Source organism: Eurosta solidaginis, chromosome 3, assembly GCF_040869045.1.
Source record: "Eurosta solidaginis isolate ZX-2024a chromosome 3, ASM4086904v1, whole genome shotgun sequence".
NCBI classification, from domain to species: Eukaryota; Metazoa; Arthropoda; class Insecta; order Diptera; family Tephritidae; genus Eurosta; species Eurosta solidaginis.
The window spans coordinates 205,019,485-205,045,423 of NC_090321.1; the positions used below are offsets into that span (position 1 = coordinate 205,019,485).

The 25,939-nt window shown below is 36.3% G+C and overlaps 1 protein-coding gene across 24 annotated transcripts in view; it reads right to left on the minus strand.

Annotated features, from left to right (window-relative positions):
• Positions 1-25,939, minus strand: part of LOC137244961 (cyclic nucleotide-gated channel alpha-3) — a 978,574-nt gene that overhangs the window by 50,082 nt on the left and 902,553 nt on the right. For 22 of the 24 annotated variants that reach the window (XM_067774813.1, XM_067774812.1, XM_067774808.1 and 19 more), the window contains 3 exons: positions 21,965-22,116; positions 19,820-19,961; positions 4,186-4,335 (listed from right to left, as the gene is read on the minus strand). In XM_067774813.1, coding sequence (XP_067630914.1) covers positions 4,186-4,335; positions 19,820-19,961; positions 21,965-22,116 — 444 coding nt within the window. The remainder of the gene's footprint in view (positions 1-4,185; positions 4,336-19,819; positions 19,962-21,964; positions 22,117-25,939) is intronic. The other 2 variants (XM_067774814.1, XM_067774789.1) reach the window with 1 other exon arrangement.

Below are 25,939 nucleotides of genomic sequence, written 5' to 3' on the forward strand. Positions count from 1 at the left end.
TGTAAATTATGTCAACATTCAACTCCAAAAATGATATGGTGCAACAAAATACAAAAATAAAAGAAATTTTCAAAATAGGCGTGGCTCCGCCCTTTTTCATTTAATTTGTCTAGGATACTTTTAATGCCATAAGTCGAACAAAAATTTACCAATCCTCGTGAAATTTGGTAGGGGCTTAGATTCTAGGACGAGAACTTACTTCTGTGAAAAAGGGCGAAATCGGTTGAAGCCATGCCCAGTTTTTATACACAGTCGGCCGTCTGTCCTTCCGCTCGGCCCTTAACAGGATAACTTGAGCAAAAATCGATATATCTTTACTAAACCCAGTTCACGTAATTATTCGAACTCACTTTGAATTGGTATAAAATATGGCCGAAATCCGACTATGATCACGCATACTTTTTCGATATCGAAAATTACGAAAAATGAAAAAAATGCCATAATTCTATACCAAATACGAAAAATGGGATGAAACATGGTAATTGGATTAGTTTATTGACGCAAAATATAACTTTAGAAAAAACTTTGTTAAATGGGTGTGACACCTACCATATTAAGTAGATGAAAATGAAAAAGTTCTGCATCGCGAAATCAAAAGCCCTTGAAATCTTGGCAGGAATATTGTTCGTGGTATTACATATATAAATAAATTAGCGGTATCCAACAGGTGATGTTCTGGGTCACCCTGGTCCACATTTTGTTCAATATCTAATACCTTTATTTTGACACCCATATCGTACAAACATATTCTACAGTCACGCCTGGTTCACCTTTATGGCGATATCTCGAAAAGGCGACCACCTATAGAACGAAGGCCCACTCCCCTTTAAAAAGACTCATTAACACCTTTCGTTTGATACCCATATCGTACAAACAAATTCGAGAGTCACCCCTGGTCCACCTTTATGGCGATATCTCTAAAAGGCGTCCACCTATAGAACCAAGGCCCACTCCCTTTTAAAATACTCATTAACACCTTTCGTTTGATACCCATATTATACAAACGCATTCTAGGGTCCCCTCTGGTCCACCTTCATGGCGATATCTCGAAAAGGCGACCACCTATACAACTACAACCACTCCCTTTAAAACCCTCATTAATACCTTTAGTTTAATACACATATCGTACAAACACATTCTAGAGTCACCCCTGGTCCACCTTTATGGCGATATCCCGAAACGGCGTCCACCTATGGAACTAAGGATCACTCCCTTTCAAAATACTCATTAACACCTTTCATCTGATAGCCATATCGTACAAACAAATTCCAGAGTCAACCCTGATCCACCTTTATGGCGATATCCCTAATTGGCGCCCACCTATAGAACTATGGCCCACTCCTTCATAAAATACTCTTTAATGCCTTTCATTTGATACACATGTCATACAAACACATTCCAGGGTTTCCCTCGGTTCATTTTCCTAAATGGTTATTTTCCCTTATGTTGTCACCATAGCTTTCAGCTGAGTAAGTAATATTCGGTTACACCTGAACTTAACCTTCCCTACTTGTTTAACAATCAAATTACAAATCGATTACATCTTGCTTACACATCTTTAATTTTTCGTTGATAAATCCAAAGCTTATCGAAAACAAAGGGATAACTCGTCGATTGAAAATAATTCAATTTAATTTAATTTAATTTAATTTAATTTAATTTAATTGAATTTAATTTAATCTAATTTAATTTAATTTAAGTTAATTTAATTTAATTTAATTTAATTTAACTTAATTTAATTTAATTTAATTTAAATAAATTTTGCTTTATTTAATTAAATTTTTTTTGTTTTATTCTAGTTTATATTATTTTCATTTCATTTAAGTTTATTTAATTTTATTCCCTTCTATTTTATTTTATTTTATTTTATTTTATTTTATTTTATTTATTTTATTTATTTTTATTTATTAATTTTTATTTTTTTATTTTATTTTATTTTATTTTACTTTATGTTATTTTAATTTATTTTATATTATTTTATTTTATATTATATTATTTTATTTTATTTTATTTTATTTTATTTTATTATGTTTTATTTTATTTTATTTTATTTCATTTTCATTTTTTTATAATTTCATTATTATTTTTTAGTTTTTTTATTTTTATTTTATTAAATTTTATTTTAATATATCTTGTTTTATTTTATTTATTTTATTTTGTTATGTCTATTTTTTGTTTTATTTTAACTTTTTTTATAATTTAATTAAATTGTATATTATTATTTTTTTTTTTTACTTTATTCAATTTTATTTAAATAAGTTACTTTACTATATCTTGTTTTATCTGGCTTTATTTTATTTTATCTCATTTTATTTCATTTTGGTTTAATTTATTATAGTTCATTTAATTTTATATTATTACATTTTATTTGTTTTAGTTATATTTTATTTTATATTTTTTATTTTTTACCTTATTTTTTTTTTTTAGGTTATTTATTTTTACTTTATTTTATCTCGTTTTATTTTATTTAAAATTTAATTTTATTTAATTTTAATTTATTTTTCTTTGTCTGCACTTTATCGTCTTATATCTATAAAATTCAATGTCTGTACGTTTGGGCGCTCACAACTTTCGAACCACAACATGGAATGCCATGAAATTTAGTGATAGTATAGTGATTCTAGGCGTTCTTGCTAATAACATAGGCATGTTTTTGTGTCGAAACTTGAACAAAATTTTATTCAATTACATTCTTAAAAATTTCGACATACGATGATGGTTATTTTGTTTTTCTGACGGAACTCAAATTTTTTTTGGTAACACTATAATCAAATACTACACAGGCGGAGCCGCGGGGTTTGTCTCGTTTAATATAAATCGAGCTAAAGAAAGATGTTACAACCAACAAAATCCTAAAAAAATGTCAACTTAAACTTGAATGCTTTACCATGTGATTTGTTTTTGTAAACACTTTTTTATCAGTAATAAAAATTAAACCATTTCTAATATTTGCCATTATCTGTGGTTATTTATTCTAATCAAAACAGCAATGCATACATCTCTTCAAGTACTTGCATTTAAAACAAGTGTATATGTGCTGAGAGTTTTTAATTCATATGGAGGCGACGTGTTTGACTTGAGTTGTTGGGTGATTTCGTATTGTAGTTTAGCATATGTTTATTATGAATTCATGTACATATAGTTTGTAAGTATTAGTGTAAATATGCATTAGTAATTTAGAAATATTTGGTATAAAAGAATACGGTTCATGAATAAAAATCAATTATATTTTGAACATTGAAAGAACATTGTTCCGTACTTATTTATTATTTATAACAATATCAACTCCACCATGTACCTGGTTCCTACATTATCCTATAGTGTAATGACAAAACTTACACTTACATTTGCTATTTCTCTCTCTCTCTCTCTCTCTCCCCCCCCCCCCTATCTCTAATACTCCCTACAATATACCAATACGCCTGCATTTGCTTTCCATATATATACCCTAGATACCATACAACTTACAAAGACCACGTTTACGCTTACGCTAATAACTAATATTAACATCAAAAATGGTTTCATAACCATGGACGGGGAATTTTCTTGCATTAATACACATATATATACATATTTACTTATAAAATTAAATTTGAGCTATTTCACATTTTCACACTTAATAATTCATATTAAAAGTGTATTTAATTGAATGTAAGTATGTACTTCAGATGACGTTCATTTTGTGTTTCGTTCAACTATAAAGATATTGTGCACTACCATATTGAACTACTCGGACCGCATGTAGGCAATTTACTACAGGTTAGACAATTACAAGAGGAAACATATCAGGATATTAGCAGATGTAAGTCAATTTAAAACCACACACACAACTATGCAACTACATAAAAGAACACATACACGAACGGATTTGCGGAAGGAAATATGCGGATTTGTTTTAGTCTTCACACATATATGTATGTATGTATTTGTGCGTATTTCACTACTAATATTGTATTAGGATAGTAAACAATTACACAGGTAATTTAGTATTCTGTGAACGCTTTTCTTTGTTAAATTAAAATTTGTGTTTGCTGAAGGATACGCCATACTTAAGAAGTAACAGGTAAAGAGTTTCACAAAATTTTTAGATAAAGCAAAACGAACAAAAAAAAAACTGGACTCATTCATAATTGGTTAGTTACGTGTACGTATTGTTCCGCCTGGCGCACTAAAACTGATATTTACCAAGTTCTTTACCTGCTGTGCCCATATTCAGTATACTAATCTCGCCAAAATAGGAACCTGCTTTCAATGATGCCATAACCGTTTTCCCATTATCGGCAACCACTTGTAAACGGCCACGATTCACTATATACATCTCCTTGCCAACCTCACCTGCAAGATTATTTGCCAAAAATTGTTAACAGATTAGTGTGATTGTGTGTGCGCACGTGTGTGTATTCATGCGTATATGTATGTTTGTAGGCGTTGTCAATTTGGGTTTATACGAGCAATCACCAGCAGTAGACCAAAGAAGCATTAGCAAGATGATTTCGATTGAACAATCGGACGATGGTGGGGTTCACACGTTTGTTTAGGTTTGTATTAAGCAGAAGTTCCATTGGTTTTGTGTTTGTGGAAATGTGATCATCCGGTGGTCAAGTGTTTAAGACGTGCATAGCAATAGTACGCAGAAAATTGACAATAAACAGGCAAGCAAGCAGGTGGGCGGGCAATTAATGTCGATTGTTGCAAGGTGAAGAATGTGTGGTATAATACCGTTTCCAAAGTTGTCATTTGAGGTGTTTGTGCAAGTGATTAATTATTGTATGATCCATGCATAAAATTGTTGTTTGGTAATGAGAAATTGTAGTTGTTATGGTTTACGGTTCGGTCGTCATTTTGATTGTGTTGGTAAATTAAGGCCACAAATTCATTCATTAATGTCATTATTCATTTATGAAATTGTGTGTGTGGATGAAGGTATTGGAAGAGTGGCATAAGAATTTGACACGAAATACCATTATTAATCATACATACAAACACACAACAAAAATACACCAACAGTTTAATAACATTTTGGTAGCACAAATAACGTGTCCAAAATGTTAGTATACGAAGTTTTTTAGTCCACAATTATGATACAACCAGTACATAAATAAGGAAATGTGTCAACATTTACCGACGAATCCATACATATTATTTTTTTAGAGCATGTAAAATATATTTTTAATAAATTGGATTTGTTTTTTGAATTTAACGAGTTTAAATTTTTAATATTACCAAAATAGAAACAGTAATTTGTTGTTGTAGTTGATAATAGTTTCCATAAACCGAGAGACATCATTTGTAACAACATTGATACATGAGCAATTAGTTGTGGGCCATACATAGAAGCATCGTCGTGTGTATAATACCATTGTTATTGCGTGCATTCGGTCGGTCATTGCGGATTAAGCGTTGCCATTTGATGGTGTGATGTTGCAGCACGAACCAGAATTAGAGATAGAGAAAAAATATTTGTTAATAAATTCGAATCTGGATATTAGAGCAAGAGCCCGTGACTGCCTGCCTTTGTCATATTATGAAAGTTGAAATTTCGTCTGTGCGTACTCTCAACTGAAGCAGGATCGTTGGTCTATTAAAAACTTGGGTGATGGTGGTTTTAACAGATATAGCGCAAAAAGTTTGCAGATAAACAGACCTTTCTTTCGTCATTTTATAAAGACTGATTTTCATACATGGTTTTCACCATGATATAAGAAGCAATTAGCCTCATTGCCAGACACTTTCCATGGTGGCTTTGATTAGGCAGACACTTTTAATCGTTTTAAACTTCAAAAAATATCTAAGCAATTCTATACTGAAATTCGAGTACAAAATCTTTAAAAAAAAACTTTGGAAACTTTTTTTGCCGTAAAAAACTTTCAGCTTATGAAAAAGTATTTAGCTTTATGAAAAAGTACAGTTTTGCATTATGAAATGTGTCTGGCTGGACAAAGCCACTATGGAAAGTGTGGCAATGAGGCTAGTTGCTTCTTATATCGTGACGAAGACCATATATCACGTTCGGCTTTACTGGGGAATTCCCGTCATTCAAGTGCCTCAGTAAAGCAATTTCGGGAATTATCGCACATTTTGAATCGAAACTTTTAACCGCCAAAAACGGTTTACTTTGTATCACAGTGCATTGGTAGTGTTGGTAAAGTGTTAGACTACTATCGATAACAAGAAAACCACAGTTCAACTAGTTCTAATATGGGTAATCCCCGTTCCAAGTTTCAACGTACCAGTCGTTTATTTTTTGCTTGGAAGAGCCTTCAATAAAACAAACTGTAAGTTTATTTTTTTTTTTTCGTAAAACTAAAATAAAAGACTTTGTTTCTAAACGGAATTTTTTAAAAATATGGCGAATATTTTTTTGTGAATGCTTACAAAATTGGGTGGATGAAATTTTTGGAGAATGGGAAAACGAAAATTCATTGGATGAGTGCAGATCAAGTTCGAGTTCTGATTACGGCAGCGAAGTTGAAAGTGAATTCGAAGAAACAAATCATGAATACTATACTCGGCAAGAGGGCCCGGATAGTGAGTTTGATGGTGAACATTGTCAAGAAGGTGCCGATATTTGGCAGGAAAATACAAAGCCAATACCATTGTTCCCATTTGTTGAACCGTGGGGCATTCGGGTGAAATATATAGTGACTCACCCTCACTAATGATATTTCAAAAGTTCTTTGATGAAAGCGTCGTTAATTTTCTGGTTTCGTCGAGTAATGCTTATGGGATATATTTGGAGAATAACGACCCAAAACCATCGACACGAAAGCGTCCTAAAACGAAATGCTTAAATTTTTAGGCTTAAACTTGTTGCAAGGCCAACACAAAAAACCGTCGATTAAGAAAATGTTTTCGAAGGATGCTTTACACTACCAGCCCATATTTGGTGCTGTAATGTCTGGAAGACATTTTCAGAAAATTCTGAGATGCTTCAGCTGTCATGTGTGTCATGAACAAAATGTTCGGGAAGCAAACTGGAAAAAATAATGCCAATACTTCATTTGGTTATAAAAAACATTCAGAAGGAGTACGTCCCAGGTAAAGACTTGTCTTTAGATTAATCGCTAATGCTTTTCAGAGGACAATACAACAAGGGGGAGCAAGCTAGGTATGGTATAAAGTTTTACGAATCTACTACAGAAGATGGGTATATTTTGAATGTAAAAATATATGCTGGAAAATATACTGAAGAGACCACGGGATCCAAAACGAAGGCTGTAGTTTTAAAACTTATGGCTCCATATCTCCACTGTGGCCACCATTTATATAGGGATAAATATTATCCCAGCGTTGATTTGTGTAGTAAGCTATTGCAATACAAAACCCATACTATCAGTACTTTATGTTCCAACCATAAGCCGAGCCCCTAATGAATAACCAGTAAGAAACTAAAAAGGGGCGAAATTATTTGGAGGCGTACAGAAAATGTGTATGTGACAAAATGGAAGGACAAACGCGACGTTTTTTCCATAACTACAGCATACCAATCACATCTAATCGAAGTTACTAATAGATGGGCTAAAAATAAGATGAAGCCAATAGGCGTTGCTGCCTATAACGAGAACATGGCAGGAATTGATCGAGCCGACGAGTTATTATCATATTACTCTAGTCCCAAAAAAAACAAATAAGATGGTATAAAAAGGTTTTATTTCACATCCTTGAAATGTCCGTATGGAACTCCTTTTTCATTTACAAATCATTTCATCCAAAATGCTCATGTCTAGAGTATCGTGATGAGTTGATAAAAGGTTTGCAAAATCTGCCAGCCAATGTAATTGAAGGCAAGGATTTTGTTAATTACGTAACATCCAGTGGACGCCCTCTAAAAACTCAAAATGCAACATGCTCAATTGGTATGAATACTCATCATTTCTCAGAAAAAATCCCTTCCCCCAAAATATCGGGGTACAAGTAAAAACAAAAGTTATCAAAAGAGATGCAAGTTATGTCTACAAAATGGAATCAGGAAAGAAACAAGCTTTCAATGCAAAACTTGTTCTGATAAGCCGCCGCTATGCGTTACTGAATGTTTTGAAAAATTCCATGTTAATGAAAAATAGTATTTATGTATAAACATTTATATAAATAAATTAAAGTATTTACATTCAAAGATAGGAATGTTGGCTATTTCACTATGAACTCCGGCAATTTGTATAGAACCCCTAAAAGTACTATTAAAAAAGTTAATGCGGGAACTCCCGTCATAGTGGGAGTTCATGGCACAGGTCCAGCAAATTAAAAAAAAAAACTATTCAGTGAAAAAAAAGCGGAAATTACCGCTCTTAATTTTTGTATGGAAAAATTAATTGATTCTCTCGCAACCTCTACTGAGCTTAATTGAAGCCGAATGTGTTATGAAAATCAGTATTTATTAAATGATGAAAGAGAGGTCTATTTTCCTGCAAAATTTTTGCAGTTTATCTGTTAGAGCCACTATGACTCAAGTTTTATAAAAGACCAAGCACCCTGCTTCAGTTAGGAGTATGCACTGGCGAAATTTCAACTTTTATAAAATGACGGAGGTATGGCAGTCACTGGATCTTAGACTATATATTTAATGACTCATATATGAATAAATGCTATAAGTGTGTTACACATTCTTTTAACTTATACTAAAGCCTAACGAGTATAGTAATATGTTTAAGATCTACAAGCGTGAAATTTTGAGTACGGAAGAGCGTATCATGAACAAATAAAATATCTGCGCGGACATCATGTCCTCCAGTGAAACTGCGCGGTTGAAGAGAGTTCTAGCAAGGAGGAACACAGTTCATTCGGAATAATTTCGTAGTAGGGAATATTTTTTTGAGGCACTATATACCTCACACCTGAAGATGATTCAGATGAGACAACAGATTGCACTTACATTTCGAACACGAAGCTGGTAGTGTCGCGCTTGTTGACCGATATCAAGATCGAATGGGCGGTGGAGACTTTTTGTAAGTTTAAGTTCTGGGCTCTGATAGCATACTCCCTGCCATGAAATAAACAGACCCGAAAAAAGATCCAAAAATATACCGGATCACTGTTGTAATTTCAAGTGGAAGCTGTTGCCACGACTTAAGCGGTATAAACACTGGAAGAAAGTAACTTAAACTGCAGCCGCATAAATTTTTACATTCACAGCGAATCAGCTACAAATACAACTATCTCTCATAACACAACGCCCAATAAGGTGTTAGAGTATAAGCAATCCCTGAAAAGAATCGGGATAGGATGAAATATACATCTTCATTGGATGCCAGGGCATAAGGTAATAGATTGTTATGAAAACGCGAATGAAATAGCTAAAAAGAGCGTATCCATCGAAAATTGCCCTTTAAACATCCCAATTAGATTGAGCGAAATGAAGAGAACGCAAGATGTGTACATGATCGAACAAACGCAGGGCTGTAAGTGGCGAAGATCATGTGTAAGTATTACAGCATCAGAATAACCAAGTTACTCTTATCATTGAAAAGTGTGTACAGTGGCTCATTGCAGTGACTCCCTCAACCCTACATTCTGGATTAACATTCCCTTAAATTAGGCCCTGTCAGTGATAACAGATGAAGGAATTGCAGATTGGAGAAGGAAACGATCGAGCGTGCTTTATACTCATTCCCTGCGCTCGCCAGGCTAAAACTCAAGCTATAAGGTGTGGTGCTGCTATCAGATCTAGAAGCACCAAGTAGCATATGTCCTAAAAAGCTTCTAGTATTTGCCAAGAGAAGGGAGTTATTTACTGTTACAGGTTCTGGTTTCTGACATGGTCTTTCAGTCCGGTCATTGAGCAAACCGTTGCTTACACTATGGACTTATTCAGTCTATGTGATGTGGCCACGGATCATCTAGTTCAATCTTACCTAACCTAGCCTTTCTATGCTCAATGAGTCCACCCCTCAACCCTTCGTATACATAAACAATTGCTGGGACTTGGGGCCGAATACCGTCTATCTCGATTTTTCGTTTTAAAAACTTCCCAGATACGCTTCCGCAACTTCATGATATTGTTCCAAAATCACTTATCTCATTAATCAACGGCCTTTCTCAATATTTTTTATTAGTGAACACTGTAATACTTTGAAGATTGAGGCATTCAGTTTCGTTGACGTGTCACCCAAAAGTGATTCGAAAGGAATTATGCACATTATTTGAGGAAAAACTTAAACCCACCCAACGCGCCTGAGTTGAGGCAAACTAAGCGATATCGGCGCTTGCTGAAAGCAAAGATTTTGAAAAAAGGGAAACCGTCGAAAATCGAGCCAGGAAGAAAAAGGATGTGGCGATCAGTATCGTTAAAAGTGCGCAAAACTTGATGTAGAATCTCTCGACAAAAGTTCGGCCATACAGACAGCAACGAATAATTTGATAAAATTTCTTTACCTGCCAATGATAGATATATTTATATATGTTTAGCTTTCCTATAAATTTTATAAAATAAAATCACAAAATATGGTTGTAGCTCATCACTTCGCATAGAATGCTCCGATTTTAAAACGGTTTTTTGTATTTGAAAGCTTCGATACGTGAGATGGACATCTGAAGGTATATACATATATTATAGGGCGCGAAAATTGCCAAAATGTAGTAAAAAATCATACAATATTTGTTTACACAACTATAAATTCAAAACGGATAGATCGATTTCAATATATCTTTTTTACTGTAAAACTTTGAAATATTTAACTACGTACATGATTCGTCCTTAATATCAGTAAAATTATTCAAACAGAAGTAATATTTTTCCCAAAACAGGTAGTGCGTGTGTTTGTTCGCTTTGAGCTGTGCGAGCAAACTTGCTTTGAGTGGGACAGTGTCACATACAAACATACATGTTGGATTACATCGAATGGTGAAAAAAGCCCGCATTCGCTAGCGTTATTCAGCTTGACATGTGTTTGTATATTTTTATGTGTGTTGCTAAGTTAATGCAACATAAGTGGTTAAGAATACGTACATCTCTTAAAAATACACTTTCGTTAAAAATTTAAAACATTTCTTTTAAATTCTTAAAAAAATATTTTATTTTTCGGTACGTATGTATGAATATGCTAATATTTCTGCAATAAAAATATATAATCTAACTACATATCTCAATATATAAAGACGGATGTATGTTTGTATGACGCTTATGGACTCCGGAACTACTGCACTAGTTTTAATTAAAATTTTCCAGATCGCGCCACAGCACCCGAAGAGTGTTCTTGTGAAGCTCCTTCCGGAAAGTAGACCTAAGACCGACCTTTTCGAACAAATTATATTCATGGGACGATTTGCCTGAAGTTTGGTGCATAGTCCTTTGCCCCGACGGAAATGAACAAGAAATCGACTGAGACTGTAACAGGGAATAGGGAATGGAGAAGAATAAGAAAAACTAGAGAGATGAGAAAAGACAAAAAGAGGTAGAGACTGAGAAAGAGATAGACTTATATGAAGATAGAGAGATAAGAAGAAATGGAGTATACAAGAAGCGAGGGAAAATACGGAGAGGGGAAAAAAATGCAGCGAAAGAGAAAGATAGGGGAAGCAGATAATAAAATTATAAGGAAAATGGGAGGTAAAAACTTCTTAAAACTTATGCAAAAGACAAACATTAGGGCAGAACAACATCTGACAGGTATGCTAGTAAATATGTATTTCTATGCTAATCAAAATCAAAGGTCGAACAAATTAACTGCTAGCAATTTATGACCATCTTATTAATTTGTAGAACTAAATGCACCAGTCCATCAAAATTTTATAAATGATGTTTTTCAATTAGAATAAAATTTTTCTAAGTGGGGTCGCCTCTCGGCAGTGTTTGTATGTTTTATTTTTTAAATAAATATTTACATTATTTATTAAGAATTAAATCTAGCCAAAAGCAATTAATATACAAAACATCTAAATTTAATGGAAATATAAAAAAATTACATGTATGCATATTTTTTCACATTTCATTGTGAAGTTGCTCCCTTTTCAGCGCCTTCTCCAAACGCGCCTTTTGTGTGCGTTTAATTGATTTAGCACTTTGCGCACATTTAGCTGTAATACAACGACGTACCTCACTTCGGGTGCACTTCAATCTCCCAACGATGCAGTGAATTATATCACAAACTTTATTTGCATCAAGCTGACTCTTACGCGGACGTTCACGACCAAGAAACGCGTGCGAAGGCTGTCCACTTAGAGTGTGTGTAGCAAGGATGTCTCTCGAAAAGATGGCAAGCAATAAACAGCGAGTTGCTGTAGTTACCGACGTCCAATCGATTTCATTGAATTTGTGTGTGGGAATCTGTGTAGCGTTTGGACCAATCGTTACATATGCATCATTTTTGTTGTTTTGATGATTTGGTTGCGCGTGAAATTCTTGTGTTGCTGCTGCCCCTGCTGTTTTATTCGTACTTAGGTGATGAACATATTTTTTTACGGAAAGGTCCAGTGGCTCCGTTTGTACTTGTATTAACTTGTTAATATCGATTGATACTTCATCTTCTTCACGCAGGCGAATATGTGCGCCCTTGCAAATCTCTCGCAGATTTTGATGTTGAAATGAAGTTACATTTGGTGCGTAATGTTCTTCGACATTTTCTTGCTTGATATATTTCGGCGATTGCGATCTTGAAGTATAACTCAAATCACTGTTGCTTTCCATTTTTACAAGTTGGCTCATTCCATAATTTTCTCTGTTGTATAGCAAACGCAATGCTGTGTAGAGATCCATTTTAATGCGCTCACTTTGATTTTATACAGATATGACTGCTCGCACTAAGTGTTGAATTTAGAATGGTCCGATAGTGCTATGATCAGCAAATTTTATACACGCGCAGGTACTCACATAGCTCCTATGGGTTTTTATATTTGCAATCAAAGGCAACGCGCTTGTTGTGCTTGAAGTTATTTCCAAGCTATGCTTAGGTAAATAAAAATCAGGTGCGCTTAATGATTTAAAAGACCCGATATGCGTGGCATAGCTCAGGTAGGTATCTTATTAAACAGCTAATTACGGGCACTTATTACTCTCACATATGATGTATATTGAGTTATGTGGCTTCATTGTTCGTTTCAAGGACATCATATGCTGTGTGCAAATGCAAATGTTGATATTTTTATTGTTTCTTTCTTTCTTTAACGGCTCAATATTAAGGGTTGCGTCGTGAAATTAAATACACTCATAACATATAACAATATTGTTTTTAATCTTCAGAGTGTATTTTTAAACCTTGGCAAGAACAAAAGTAAGAACAAATGAATTTCAAGTGGTTGCATTGAAACCAAATCGTTTTAGCTTAAACTCAATTGTTTCTGGGAATTTGCGAGCGTAAATAAATATTTTTCCTCGTTGTTTTGCAAGTCTGCATATAAAATATTTGCGGCAATGCGATGTATTATATTTTTTAGAGCGGTTTACTACACATGCAATGAAAAATATTAAAACTTATAAAACTGATTTTTTGAATGCATTTTCTAAACAAAAATCTTATTTCCGCTTACTTTATGTGAAATCGCTTTATCCGAATGTTTTCCATAAAAAATTGTGAATTTTAGTAATTCTTAATAAGAAAGTGATTTTGAATTCATAGCATATTTGCGTTTCTCTTTTTCAACATCAATGCAAAAGCGAAATATATAGATTGGAAACAGCGAATTGCGCAGTAAGAAGTGCCCCATGCTCTACCTATCATACTGAAACTACTGGGTTCAAGTCTCGAGCAAAGCATCATCAAGTAAGATTTTAATATGAAATAAAATAATGCTAAGCCATGATAAAATGATATGATTTAATGATTTTTTTTAATAATTTGGGAAAAATTTAAACAACGTGACATCAGGACGGACAAGGTGACAGCTGTTTCGATTATACCTTGTAAATCTCTTCAAAGCCTTTTCTCCCGGGAGTGGGATTTGAACCCGCACTCCTACTATGGTTGAAGTGTTACAAACGCATTCATCCACGTCATGCTTAATTGCTGTAAATTTTTTTTTATTTTTCTTATATTGTTTTTCATCTCTTATTTCATATTTTCCAACCGCAAGCACTTCGAATTATGTTTTCTTATATCGCTGTTGTCTTTGTTGTAGCAGTGCTTCGCCCCATCCAATAGGTGCGACCGATCACAAATTGTCATCAATGTCCTCTAACGAGAGTCTAAGCAAACTTGCTGTTTCAACAGTGGTGGACCATAGTGAGAGGGGTGTTAGAGGCGTTGGTTCCACATTACAATTTAAGAGATGGTTGGTATCATGTGGGGACACATTGCAAGCCGAACATATATTTTGTATGTCGAGATTGATTCTATATAGGTAAGATTTTAACTTGTTACAGTATCCAGATCTAAGTTGAGCTAGAAAGACGCGCGCTTCCCTAGGGAGAGCGCATTCCTCTTCTGCAAGTTCTGGATATTTTCCTTTAACAGCTAGATTCACCAGGCAATTTCTGACATAAAGGTCCGACGTCTGTTTGTTGATATCACAGAGGACCTGCTTGTTCTTTCTTGCCTCATACGGCTGGGTTCTCAAGTGCCGTATTTCCTTATAATGCTTACGGATATCACCCCTTAAGCCCCTTGGAGGTGTAGCGGTATCAATTAGATGTCTGCTGTGATGCTCAGGTTTCTGGGTATTCGAAAGAAACTGTTTGTTCACCATTTCATTTTCTCGCCTGATTGTGTAGGTGGTGTTCTGGGGACAAAAGAAGACAGCCCGTAGTGGTTCTGAAGGCAGTATTTTGGTAGGCCTCTATTTTCTTCAGTGAGTAATCCTAAGGCTTGGCGACCATATCGGGGACGCCTAGCATGCAATCGGCCGGCCAACTGCTTTGTAAATTAAAATGAGCGTTTTTTGTGCTGCCGCCAAGAGATTTGAGAATTTTATTACGGATCTGGATTTTAGGAACAAAAGATCGCGCATACTTTCCAAAATGTAGACCCTGATCGAACGGTATACCCAAAATTTTTGGGTGTTAAACAGTCGGTAGCATAATGCCATCGACGTAAATGTTCAAAATGGTCGACGTTTGGGACGTCCATGTTGTATATAAGGTCGCCGATGATTTAGTCGGTAACAACGTCAGGTTTCGCGAGACGAAGAAACTGAAGAGATCAGAGAGATAGCTGTTTATTTTAATATAAAGCTTATCAATGTTTGGGCCTGGGCATGTGGCCATTATTGTCAGTCATCGGAGTAGGAAACGAAAGTGACTCCTTCTGTTGGTGAAGGTAGCTTCGATATGTAGAAGTTAAACAAAAGTGGGGATATGACACCACCCTTTCGTACCCTTTTTTAATTCTTATTTGTTTAGATCTTATATTCCTGAATTGAACAGATAATTTTCTGTCCACCTTTTGAGACTTGGGGAAGGGAGGACCCTTCCAGGTCTTGCAGTAACGTACCGTGGTTGACCGTATCGAAAGCTTTTGACAGGTCTAACGCAACGAGCACTATCATATTGTCACGGATATTAGCATCACTAAGTTATCCCATCACTAAGGCGATGCTAAGGCCATGCCAAGCAGTATTCACATCAATAATTCAATCATTATGTATCTACATAAACGAATAAATAATTGCGTCTACACATATGTACGTATACGAGCATCGGAGCGGCAATGCACAAACACATGCATATATCTTATCTGAGTTGTCACAAGAGAGAGCAATAATTTGTGCACGTAGTTGTGGCTGGCGATTTTGTAGCCGAACTAACTAGTAACTTCTGGAAATCGAAGAGCCTAGAAGTATGCAGCGTAAACTATAAAAGCGGGGCAGGCGAGTAAGAAGTAATTCAGTTTGAGTTGAGCTATCAATCAGTTTGATTAAGCACGCGATCTGGCGGCCAATAGGAGAGTTTCATTTGAGTTATCAATCAGTTTGGTTATTAAGCCAGCGAGTAGCAAAGTATAAGTGTTATTGTGAAGTACTTTAATAAAGGCCATTTTCCATTGTTCAATATTGGAGTTATTTATTCAACAGTTTAGTGATTCGAACTTAGCAGAGGATTGCAAATAAGAGGATTTGTAGCAAATTCGTTACAATATGGTGGGAGTTTTGATTAAATTCCCATATTATTTGTGTGTTAATGGCACTTAGCGCGGTGGTGCTGCTTTGTAGTTTTCGAAAGCCATATTGGTGATTGGCAAAACGTAAATTTTCAGTGAAATAGGGAAGCAGAATGGTTTCAAGTGTCTTGGTTATAGGCGATAGGAGAAATATGGAACGATAAGAACCCCTATGCTAGCTGGTTTCTCAGGCTTTAATAGCGGAACCACCCTGGTAATTTTCCTTTTCTGGGGATGACGAAGGTGGGTAGGAACAGGTTTAGCACATACGCTAGATAATTAAATCCCTCTTTGCCTAGTTTTTTTAAGCATCGGCAGAGCTACGCTGTCTCGGCCTACTGCTTTATTTAGATGGTTTAGCATCAGCGATGTCATCTTTAACCTCTTTGGCGGTAATGGTAATTGGGGACATGTTGTATTTGTACTTGTATGCCCGTCTATTGGCCCGTCGTCTGACTTCGTCTACCGTAGAATGCATTACATATTGTCGGCAAAAAGGGTTCGCGCATTTTTTCGCATCCGACAGCACTTTATCGTCAAAGCGATGGAGATTTTGTCATTGTGCTTAGTCGGGTTTGATAGCGACCAAAACTTACAAGCACCGGCAGAGAGGTTACAATTCTTTAAGTGCTCCTCCCATTTCGCCCGCTGCTGTTGATCCACTAGAAATCTTATGCGTTAGTTTAGATCCCTTATTTGGGAGTTCCCGGGGTCGTTCTGTCTTATGAGGTCACGTTTTCTCGCTAGAGTTGCGGCCTCCACCGGAAAATGTGGCCGGATTTCTGGGATTCTTCCGGCGGGAATAAAACGAGCCGAAGCGGATTCAATTAACTAGCGGAAAGCACGCTCCGCTTGAGGGGCAACAATCGGGAGAGGTAGGGCAGAATTCGAGTCAATACTTACCCAGGGACTTCCAGTCCCAGGCCCACAACAGCACTTGCATCCTTGCCTCCCTCAACCAGGTGTGTTCACCCGTCACTTTCCCCCAGAGTGACGACGTTGCACTTCAGAATACTGCAGTTACACTGCCACTGGGACGATCGCGGAAATTGTTGATTTTATGAAGCGGCATAACATCCGTATAGCAGAGATCCAAGAGACCAAACTCACGGCCAATCTGCTTTGCAGACCTGCTTTGCGTTGCAGAAAGATCGCGAGAGCGGAGATGGAGGCGGTCTCGCGATTATCACCCACCACTCTGTGCAATATAATCTTTTTGATCCTGACCTTGGCCACAGGGACAGTGTCCTGGAATTTCAAGACATATTCTGTTCGGTCAGGGGATGTCAATTTAGAAATCATCAACATCTCCGTTCCTCCTGTCACCTGTTGCCCCAGTGGATGCTGCCCTGACATCAGCGCACTACTCACTGGCGATAATCGCATTATCTTAGGCGATTTCAATGCCCACCACGATCGATGGAATTCTAACCTTCAGGCGGACAGCAGGTGCGAGTTGTTGGCGGACCAAATAGAAGAAGTGGCGTTCTGCACGATAAACGGATACATCCCCATTCGTATGGTAGGAAGCTGTCACAGTTCGCCAGATTTTTCAATCGTGAGCGCAGGACTAGTAAACTGCGTCAACTGGCAATCGCTGGTAGCATTGGCCGACCACCTAACTATACTCCTTTCGCTGGAGCGATCTGCCGACCTCATCACCACTGAAAAACGCACTTTCATCAATTTCAAGAAAGAAATGTGGGATGATTACAAATCTTATTCTTGTACCGTCGTTTTTTGTGCACCCGTGTGCTGCATGCTTGAAGCCTAGTTTTGTAATTTCTGGTAATGATTTGATGTGATATAATTATATGATATGATATGGTATCATATGATGGTTTGAAGATGTGATATGATCTAGCAATTTTTTTTTCTTTTGCATTTAATTTTTGCTTCGTCTATTTTTCATAGCTACCTTTTCCTTTGTTAAATTTTTATAGTATCGTAATCAATGTTTTGGTTGAAGTTGCATCACAGTTAGGCTCCAAAATGATGGCAAAGCAAACTTAACTAATTCGCCGTGCAGAAGAATGTCAAAGCAAAATAAAATGTTCAGTGATTTCGAGTAACTGAGAAATTGTTATACAAAGGCATTGTATGGGAAGTAATCATGAAAAAACAGTCAAGAAAAAGCAGCCAGTTGTCAGAGTAACAACACCTAGTACTGAATTAGCGTTGGTTATGTTCGCGCATTTTCTAGTAGGATTTGCATATGACATGATGTTATGATAGCATTTAATCATTTTTTTATATATATCTTTTTATTCAGATTTTACCGAGCACCCAGATTAACTTTCTTATTATTCCGTGGCAGTGGTGTGGTAGAAGCGTGCACCGCCAAGCACAACGAAGCTCCAGGGTTTAAGTACGGAGCAAAGCAACATCAGCTATTTGTAAAAACATTTTTCAGAATTCCAAAAACATCTTTGTAATTAGAACAAACTTTTTTAATAAATTTTTGATACTAAATCGCGTAGAACCCAGGACCCTCGGCGTGATAGGTGGAGCACGCTACCACCTCACCACGGCGGCTGCAGTACTTAATACTTGGCTCAATAAATGTGGACTATGGCAACATTGGATGGGGCATTTGAGCTAAAAACGCACGAGAAGGGAATCTTATTTGTTTGTAGACGGGTTCATAAAACCTACAAAGGTTTGCTTATAATTTGTTTGCATTTAAATAATGGGCTATACAAAGAAGGGGGTTTTAAATTCTGTTAATAAATGTGGTTCGGATACTGGTAGTTCCTGAAATATTGGAAATCTTTAGGTAAAAGTAAAAAGGTTAGCTGCAGACGCTTACGACTGAGGCGAAACTAATACTTTTCACAATAATTACAAAAATCCCCTTCTTTAACTTAACGAGGCTAAATGGCACAGCCATAAATATCTCGCCTGGCGCCAAATATCTTGACATAACGCTCGACTCAAAATTAACCTGGAATGGGAGCCGTGACGCGAGGTTAAATAAAAACTCTGGCAGTATACTACACATAAAAAAGGGCTTTCTGAAGCTACTGGGGTCTGTCATTGCATATCATCTATGGCATGTACAGCACAGTCCATGAACCGATAATAACGTATGAAGCTCTTGTCTGGTGGAAGGCGCCAGTCAAAGAGAGCAATCAACAGAGAGTTGGAAACATCAAAAAAGTAGAATGCCTGGGTATGTCAGGTGCAGTGAGCAGCACACTTGATGAAGGGTTCAACGTAACTTTTCATTTCTACAACTGTTCTTGCAGGTATTGTCCACAAAAGGGCTTTTAGGTACAGATCCTAAGATCCTAGAACTAGAACTGGAATGTACTCAAGGCATCTACGGGTAAATCAATCGTACCGATTTTGAGTCATGCAAGGACTTCCAGGCGTATGTCTTTGCCATAGAGAGAGCAGTCAGAGGCTCCAGGATAGTACATTCCCAGTCATCAGTGTACCGATCTTTGTCAACAGAAGTTCGTTGGGTCACATCCAAGTACGGAGCTTCTGAAAGTAGATATGTTATCGAATTTCCTTAAGCATACCTATGATTGAATGCGATATCGAGTTTTCAGAGCGAACGTAAGACAAGTTTACTGTACATAATCTCAAAGTGGATGATATGAGGAAAAATCATCTTCACTGCAAGCCTCTTTTTTATCTCAGAAGGTACAAAACGCTAACACGGTCTAAGGCAAACTATATTAAGGGGAGGGATATCGGAAAAATAAATCTTATCCAAGTAACTTTTTTTCCGAAACTACAGCCCTATAAATGTTTTTGTTTGTATGGACGTATATATGTGATAAACTTACCCTTTCGACAAATATAATCACCGGGTGAGAATAGTACAGGCCTCAACCGTAGCACCAATTCGCACAGGAACCCCGCTTCAGTATTTTGAAAAATTTCAACTCGCTTAAGTGTATCTAAATGGACGTTAATTGCTATTTCAGCCTGAAAATATACGAAAAATATTTATATTAATCAATAAGTGTAAGTAAAGTCAGTAAGAACGGCACAGTCTTCGGCTGTATCGGAGACCACATTCCTTTTATGAAGGGCTGTGTACAATAATCTGACGAAGTTTGAAAAATTCATAAAATCTTAACAATTAGGTGTATGAGGCTTCTCATATAACGAAATTCTCATATCGGGGTGTTTGTGGTTCAACTCCTTTGAAACGGCTCGGCCGATTCTCATGAAATTTTGTGAGCTATTATGAGGGTGGTACAGTCTTTAATTTTATTATATAAACTGTTTGTATTTGGGCATGTGCTGGGGCTAGGACTGGCATAGGTTCAAGGAATAAAGGATGAAGAAGAATAAGCAGAGCTAGAGAGAAAAAAACGAGGTTAGATTTTAACCAAGATAGAGAGATAGGAATTAATGGAGCAGGGGAGGCAAATGGAAAGGAACTTTGAGAAAGGAAAAGTGAGGGAAAAGAAAGTGGGAGAAAATAACGCAAAGAAAGAGAAAGGCGGAGGGAGGATGCCAAATTTCATGAAGATATCTCAAAAATATATATAGGGACTAGCTTGCCTTTTTACAGACAGACAGGCAGACATGGCTAAATTAACGCAGATCGTCATTCAGATCAATTCTATATACTTATTGGTGGGTATATTCCTTCTCTTTTAAAACAAACTTAGTACACCATTCCGTTCTCATTAAATCGGATATATAAAAAAAATTTTTGTTTGTTTAATTCGTCTATATATGGCAACGAACACGAAAATAGCAATGCAATTCGAGAACTTCGAACTTTTTATTTAAACTATTCCGAATTTTTCTTAGTATGCAGTTGTATAGCCCATTAAATTCTAATCTGCCAAAGTTTAAGTTAGAATCGGTTAGGCGGAAAAATGCATTCTCAAAAATTCTAAATATATAGTTCAAAATTTAAAGTTTTTTTCGAAAACATATAATAAATTGGTTTGAACAGTTTCTATTACAAAAGAGAAATATGCAGAAAAGAACAGATTGTGATAGGAACTAAATATTGGTTAATGATAAAATAAAACAGCGATTTTTTTCTGAAGTGATCCCCAAATAACCACGGGAGGAGAGTCCCCAAAATCGTCCCGAAACTTCTCCAGAACGACCCCGATGGAATACGCGAAATCATTCTAAAGTTAGCCCAAAAAGTATGCCGCGAATGTTCCAAGAAATCTAAAACTCATCCAGAAATTACACCAAAATTACCACGGGAGGACCCAATGGAGCCCACTAAAGCCCTACCCAAGAGAAAGGTTTCTCAAGTGACCCGAGAGGACCTCAAGGGGGTCCAAAGATCATCCTGAAACTTATCCAGAAGGACCCTGGGAAGATTCCAAGGGAGTTTCAAAAATTATTCCGAAATTAGCCTCACATTTCCCCGGGAGTACCACAAGGAATCATTCCGAACTGACTCCGAAATGATCCTGGGAGGACACCTGGCAGTAGGCTGAGTAAGTGTGAGTTTTAAAATGTAAAATTTTTCTTCATATAATTTATCTGTAAGAGAAAAGTACATTTCAAAAGACACGCTTACTGAATACAGTCCTTAGAAAGTCCCCAAAAAAAATGCCGAAATGATACCGCAATGATCACCAAATGAGCCCGGGAGGACCCTGGCCTAACGCTTCACGTGCGACCGTAAATATTTTAAAAATTAAAATTGAATAAACGAAGTTTTACAAAAATTGTCACTGCTATTTTCATGCTCGCTGCTGTATATAATGTAGTTAATAAACTGAGTACTAATTTCTAGAAATATTTCACTGCAGCAAAAAGCTAAGTAACATTATGGTAGTCAAATTACAGCATCGTTCTTACGTGCTATTTGTTGAATGTGGAAATTTCGATTAAAGCTGCCTATTTGATTATTCTACCACTCTTGAAATCACTCCAATCTATGTAAGGATATCTATTTGAGAATTATATGAAATGTGCCTAAAGAGTATTTAAATAATATTTACCTTTAATTTATCAGGAAGACAGGATACAGCTCGCTCCTCATCGGAACATTTTTGCGTGAGCCACAGGTAATCGAACCATTTAATGACTTTCACCTGCAAATGATTGGGCACTCGACGCATGCGCATATACGTTTTCACGCCATCCAGTTTGGCTGCATTTAGTCAAATTATTACCATTACATTACATTCGATGTGTATTGATGTTTCATTGGAAATTCACATTATCAGCCGGCAGCAGCAGCAGTAAAATTTACACATTTGCATGCATCACGCAAGTTGCCATCAGCAGCCAAGTTGTTAACATTTACGTAGAGCAATCCGGTTTCCAATTCAATTAGAGTTTTGCCATTTTGCAGTGGTGTGTGTGTGACATTTTTCGAGCAGGTTTACGGGTGTGTGCATATACATGAAATTAAATAAAATTGTCAGTTGGTTGCAGTAAAGTGAATATGTATCTAAAATGACTCATTGATATTGGAAGGGGTTTAAAACTATTATTGGCATAAAACAGTTAGTAGGTTTACAATTTTTAATGTGTAAATATCTTTGCTCACGGTATGGTGAAATTCAGCAATTCATTTTGTGAACTTGGTGAACATTCTGAAATATTTACACGGTTGAGTTAATATGAGCGCAATCTGACATCAAATCAGTTGACGGAAATTAACGAAATAAGCAAAAATAGAGTGGCATCGGAAAAGAATGGCGAAAGTAAGAATAATGAAGGGTTAAGAGGATTAAATGTGAATATTATGAAGAAGAAGAAAAGAAGGTTAGCTTAAGTTAAGTTGAACTGTCCGGTTCATTGGGACCTCACATATACTGAGTGAATCCATAGTGTTACCAGAAGTTTGTTTAACGGCGAAACTGAAAAACTCTATCAAAAATCAGGACCTAGAATATAAAATAACGCTGTCGTCTTTGCAATTACTGATACCTTTCTAGGACCATTGCAACTTGCTTCATCTAGATCCTAATAACTAAAATTTTAGCCGAGCAAGCGCAGGGTCCGACCACAAAATGTACTCTATTATGCTCTTCTAAATCCCAGATTTCCTACATCTAACATCACTGACTAGATCTAATTCAGAAGCATGTAATACCAGAAGGAAGTATCCAGTTAGACTACCGGTCATGAGTCCACAGTTCTTTCTTTTTTGTGATAAGCGTAAGTTAGTGTATTATTCTTAGGTTGTAAAACATGATCTTCGACACTTTAGTATATCGACCTTTGTCAATCATGTACAATTTTCGCATTATTTTAATATCGTTCAATTTGATTGTATCATCTACGAGGCAAGCTTTGGCTAGCTCACCCGCTTTTACATTCCCATTTATGCCCGTATACCCTGGAACTCAATAAAGATGTATGCTTCTCTCTATAGCCATCCTTTCTAAGGATCTCTTTCACTTTTTCAGATGTTGTGTTATGTGAGATTATTGTTGCGGCTTGGGCTTTAATATAAAAAGTGACGCTTTTGCATCTTTATCTAATTTTTCCAGTATTTCTACTACCATGGTTGCGGCTACTACCTTCGCCGGAAAACCCAAGATCACTGGCACCTTGTAGGATCTATATGTTCCGGGATCAGCACACTATACCGCAGACCCTATTGCTTATATTACTTTGAAAGGTTCGTCTGACGTCGAGGTTGTTTTCAGGGCTACCACACCGAAGATCCTGGGTTCAACAATAAAAATTTAGAAACAAGTTTTTTTCAAATAGAACAAAGTTTTTCTAAGCGGGATCGACCCATGCTATTTCTGCCATAAAAAGCTTCACAGTGAAAACTCATTTACCTTACAGATGCCGTTTAGAGTTGGCGTAAAATTTGTAGGCCCCCTCCCACCAATTTCTATCAAATACTAAAAGGAGCACGACGTAAATTGGTAGAGACGCTCGCCCTAAAACCTTTTCGGAGGTTATCGCGCCATGCATTTATATAAATTTATTTATAATGTTAAGCACTGATAGTCTGTATACCTCATTCAATTATTTGAGGTTGGTTCTTTTTTTTCTGACCTTCCACCAATCAAGGACTCGAACGTATAGAATAGAGAGAGAGAGAGAGAAAGAGAGAGAAGGAGAGCGCGATGCATTAAGTGCCGTTGAGGCCTTCTTCACTCTTCCTCCACGTTGAGCTTCCACGAAAACTTTCTTTCTGGATCGGTTCCTGGATATTCTGTGCCTCTCCCGATTAATCAACCTAGCTTTGGCCCTGTACCTATTTGGAACCTTGTACCTAAGTAATCAATACCATATCTGAATTTACCGCGTTTTCAGTCATTCCGATATTAGATGCCTAGATTAGTATATCCCGAACGGCCCGATCTATCGAAGAACAAATTTTTTAAAGGTACTTTTCACTTATGACAACTGCAGCGTTATCTTCTCATTGAACCGAAGAGTGCTCTAGAGATTATTTGCTACAAAATAAAGCTACATATGTGCCTTTCATGTAGAGGGAAATAACAAATCACCCTGCGGAAAAAAATTGTCGAAAAATTAAATGACGAGAGGCTTTTCACTTGTACTTTGCTGAACTAAAATTGATTTTGCTACAAAACTGCATACTCTTAAATTCAGAGAACTCTAAATAAAATATCGAACTATCGTAAAATTTTTGAATTTTTTTCAAAAGCTTCTAAGAGTTTGGCTGCCGGAATGGGTTAAGTTACAGAATTCATTGAAGCTTTTCTTAAATTACCGAAAACAGAAAAAGGAGCTTAACTGACGAAATTTGTTAAAAATTTCCACTTCGCTTTTCGTGTTTGCTGCTGTATATTCACATTCGTAATACAATGTCTATAGGGCACTTAATTGAGGCCGAAATAATTCCCCATGCGATTTGCGAATTGCCCTTCCCTGACCGCTTTTTCATTGTTCATCCGCCATTTGCTTGACAGCAGCAAATTAGCAAATGCTTCTTTGCTCTTTTATCTAACCCTTAGATCTGCAATAATAACTATCGTTGAACCAACTAAACTACTTTCTTAATAGTCCATCTATAAAGGCGTTCAATGAAGTAATGGAACGCGCTAAAAAAATTGCATACCTTAACCGGATTACTGTAAATACCTCTACGTAATAAGTTTGTCAGTCAAGTGCATATACTTTTTTCCCACTGAACTTCATACTTATATAAACATGCATATGTATGTGCATATATGTTAATACAAATGTATATGCATCCTTATGCCTCACACATTTTATAATTCATTTACTTTACCACTTTACCTGAGCCCACTTTTGAACATATTTTCCAGCGCCTAAGACATTGGTGGATTAAGATGGGGGGTTTTGGGTTTACCAACCGCCACAATATGACAGTCCCGAAAGACTTTCTAATTAAACCCCGGATAGTTCCGTAGTGATCTAAATATAAAACCACAATGAAGTCTTTTTGTGAGGATTATCACCGAAAAATCTCCAAATAGCTCTTGAAAAAATCTTAGTAGTATCCATAAATAGTCTCAAACTGATCTCAAAATGAGGTCGAGTTTATCACGAAAGCAATTCTGAAATGTTATGGGTTCCGAGGTTACCCGGATGTTATGCTTAAATGATTCCGAAACATTTTATTAAACTTCGATCTTCGTACTCTAGATTAGCAGTCACCAAAACTGAAACTGGCTATGTTCGTAAGAGTAAAATCATCGTAGTGGTTTAGTTGATAATTAACGAGCACCGAGACAAGACGTATGTACGCATATTTGTTGACACTCAACAATTAGCTCGTTTTTAATATGAAAATATTTTTTTATTGCTTGACAATTAAAACAAAATATATTGCTAACATCAAATAGTTAAAACATTATGCGCTACTCTGCTTGTTCAACGACTACTTAGCGTGTCTCAAGTGACCGTGAAAAATTATTTCGATAGCTGGCGAGCTCTGATCTCAATATTGTATTTTATTAGTGAAATATCGTGCGAGTTCTCTCCATATCATTTAGCCAGATTGCCTAAAGGAT